Below are 3,210 nucleotides of genomic sequence, written 5' to 3'. Positions count from 1 at the left end.
GCATTTTAATAACAGCTAAAGGTGACATAGATACTTTATTATGGTATAGTATTTAAATATATGCATGAGAAACACATAATATTGCCCCTTTAAAGACAAAAAAAGTTAAAAGAAAGATTCTCTCTGGTGGTTTAAAGCCCTGACCTGGAGGAGGCTGAACCGACTCCAGGCAGGCGTAGATGCAGCCGTTGTAACAACAACGTTTGTGGCGTTCGCATTCTGAGTCTGAGCGACACACCGGGACGTCACAGGCTCGCTCGGGCAGCATCTGTGGTGGCGGCGGACACCGGTCGTTCTTCTGGTGCTGGGAGGACTGGTTGGGGTACTCGTAGTCCTTTAAAATGTCAGCAAAAACAAAGCAAAGATTGTTGAATGATGTTTTGATTTTGACCACCAGAGGGCAGCAGGAGACCTGAATGAGCTGTTTTTTCCCCCTTTTTTTGAGTTGGAGCTGATGTTTGACTTTAGTATGCATGCCTGATTACTGATGTCGTGAGCTGAATAAGAAATGTGAGCGATTGTGGGAACAAAGGTCTCAATGGTGAGTACGGAGGCAGAAAACACCCCAGAGGATCAAGTAAAGACTCACTTTAGAGGCTTTGAAAGCACAAAGTAGAGTTTTGAGTTCAAACACAGCAAAAATCACTACTTTCCTCTGAGTTCTGGTCTCTGTCACAAAGCTGCTGAGCTTTTATTTCATTTCCTCGCTGGTTTGGGATTGAATTTATGGGGGTCTTTCTTTTATTATTTGGCTCTGCTGCGAATAAATTTGTGCTGTGGTGCGGTATACGTGACCATTTATTGTTGTACTGTAGGTTGTGCACACATGGGTTTTATTATGGTAAGAAGCACGACTGCGCTCATATTTTCTTTTTATTTTGTGGAACAAACTTAGTGATCAGATTTCCAGATCACACAACTTGTCTCTTTTTCTTCTGCAACAAAATAATGAATTCCAGGCTGTCGCAGAAGCAAAAAGTGTTTTCTTTAATAACTCAAATGTTTCCCGAGTTTATAAAAAATAAACTTTTCTTGTTAGTATTTGACCTGCTTTATTTATATAAAAACTTGATCAGTCAAGCTTTTTTGTCAAACAGCAGAGTTGATTAGGTTTGTAAGCATATCACCTGCTACTGAGGGCAAATGTTAGCAAAATATCTCATGAACCAGTGGACAGATTTTAGTGAAACGCTCCACTATTAATTATTGGATGCACATCTACAACTCTACAAAATCTAGCTTTGCTTTCCCTGTACTTTCACACATTTCTCGGACTCTCGAAGAACTCCATGCCCTCAAAGAACTCTGAAAGAACTCGTTTTGTTTGTAATTATATAATAGATTTGTTGCACGCAGTCCTTAAACCGTGCCATTTCTTCAACTGCTCCTCCAAACTAACCACAAACAGAAAGAAAATGATCGGCGCTGATGGTGGTATAACAAACCGCATGTTTCTCTTTAAACACACTTTAATTCATTCTGGCAGCTGTGAGTTTAGCGGCTGGATGATCATCAGGGGGGTGGGCCTGGACTGAATCTCCCCTCCCCATGGAACAATGGAAAGAACAACGTGTGGATTAGCAGCTTGTAAAAATTGTTAGAGTTGTGCAAAGAGAATTTGAGGTCACTTTTGTTTTAAATAGTTCTTCAAACGCAATTATCAGGGCGTCCCTCTGAGCTGCAGACTCTGCCTGTTGAGTTTCCTGCACTAATTTGTGTTGTATTAAGGTTAAAGCATCTAAGGCAGGGAAATGCATCGAGCATTTAAATAATGGGTCAGCTGCTCTCCTATTGGTCAACAGACAGGAAGGAGCAGGGTCCATGTGCAGATCCATGGTGCATGCTTGTGCTGCTTCAGTTTAGCTTAAAGTTTAAAGTTTAGTTAAACTCAAAGGCACAGGTAAGCGTTTTCCTCCCTGCCTTTGTTTTAAGTCAAACTATAAACTTTAAGCTAAACGGAGGCAGCACAAGCATGCACCACGGACACGTTAACAAATCCTTGTGAACAACTGAAGAGGCAGACTTCCTGGTTTTATTCTTTCTATGAATGAAGAATCCAGATCCTGCTCTTTTGGGATAATTACATAATGAGCACGATTCTCTCTGCTTGTCTCACATCCGATCTGTTCCCAGCAGCTCCTGTCAGCCTTTCCTAAAAAGGGTCAAGTGTTTCCTTCCTGTTTGTGAGACCGTGTGTTTAGGTAAGGATTCAGATGATTCTAGAGCCCAGGAAATGATAACATCACAGATTTTACTTTAAAGCTTTGCTACACTTTTGCCAACATCCGTCAGTAATCTGTCTGTATCCACTGCACTGTCAGGGCTCATGCTTTGTGTCTTTCTGCACTTCCTCGCTGTTGCCATCCAGATGGGCTGCTGTGCTTTAATCGTGAGCTTCATCACAGATCCCGCTCAGATCTCTCTGGTGTTCTGTTTGTTTATTTACACTCCTTCATACCGCGCTTCTCTCCRTTTGAACCACGCTATCAACAGGACTGATGTTCATGTCCTTCTGGGGGCACATTTTTCTCTCTGTCTGCTTCACATCGCTCTTTCAACTTGTGATTTTTTGTTGCATTTATTGGTGTTAAAAAAGGAACATCATGCTGGTTTCTTTAACATTTGATTTCAGCAGCTCCTTTATTTGTATCTTTCCTTTGACTCTTTAAAAACCTCTTGTTCTATGATTAAAATAAGGCCTGTCAGGGATGCCACTGGAGGCCCTGTCTGGCTCCAGAGTTGATCTCAGATCAGACTGCTGTTCCGCGCTGAGATCTCAGACAGATATGAAGAGTTCCTGCTTCCTTTGTGTAAAGATTCATGCACACAAACACACAAYTAACTTCACTCAGAGGCACAAACAGATTCACTCTCACTGTAGTTTCAAACGTGTGCAAACATTTGCTGCTACACTCACTTTGTCAGATAAGAAGACTTCACCAGCAGGGATGAATCGGGATGCAATATATTCTTTAACATTTTGTATTTGTAACCTAAAATAACATTTATTTAGTTTTGTTTACATTTAGACTGATTTTGGTACATTCTGGTGCGGCCCGGACTGGGCCTTGGCCATTTGCTCCTCTCCACCTCAGAATGATTGGGTCTTCCACCTGGGTTCGGGTGTGTGCGGCCTCCATTAGGGGGTGGGTACATGTCCTGGACCTGGGGGGTATAGAGTGTGTATCAGGGTTATGAGTGGAATGTGGC

The 3,210-nt window shown here is 42.1% G+C and overlaps 1 protein-coding gene across 1 annotated transcript in view; it reads right to left on the bottom strand.

Annotated features, from left to right (window-relative positions):
* Positions 1 to 3,210, bottom strand: part of wfdc1 (WAP four-disulfide core domain 1) — a gene marked incomplete at its 5' end in the record, with an annotated part of 6,986 nt that overhangs the window by 2,274 nt on the left and 1,502 nt on the right. Inside the window, 1 exon segment of the mRNA XM_014034341.1 lies at positions 145 to 334. Coding sequence (XP_013889795.1) covers positions 145 to 334 — 190 coding nt within the window.

Source organism: Austrofundulus limnaeus, unplaced genomic scaffold, assembly GCF_001266775.1.
Source record: "Austrofundulus limnaeus strain Quisiro unplaced genomic scaffold, Austrofundulus_limnaeus-1.0 Scaffold7, whole genome shotgun sequence".
NCBI classification, from domain to species: Eukaryota; Metazoa; Chordata; class Actinopteri; order Cyprinodontiformes; family Rivulidae; genus Austrofundulus; species Austrofundulus limnaeus.
This window is presented reverse-complemented; position numbering and strand designations above follow the sequence as displayed.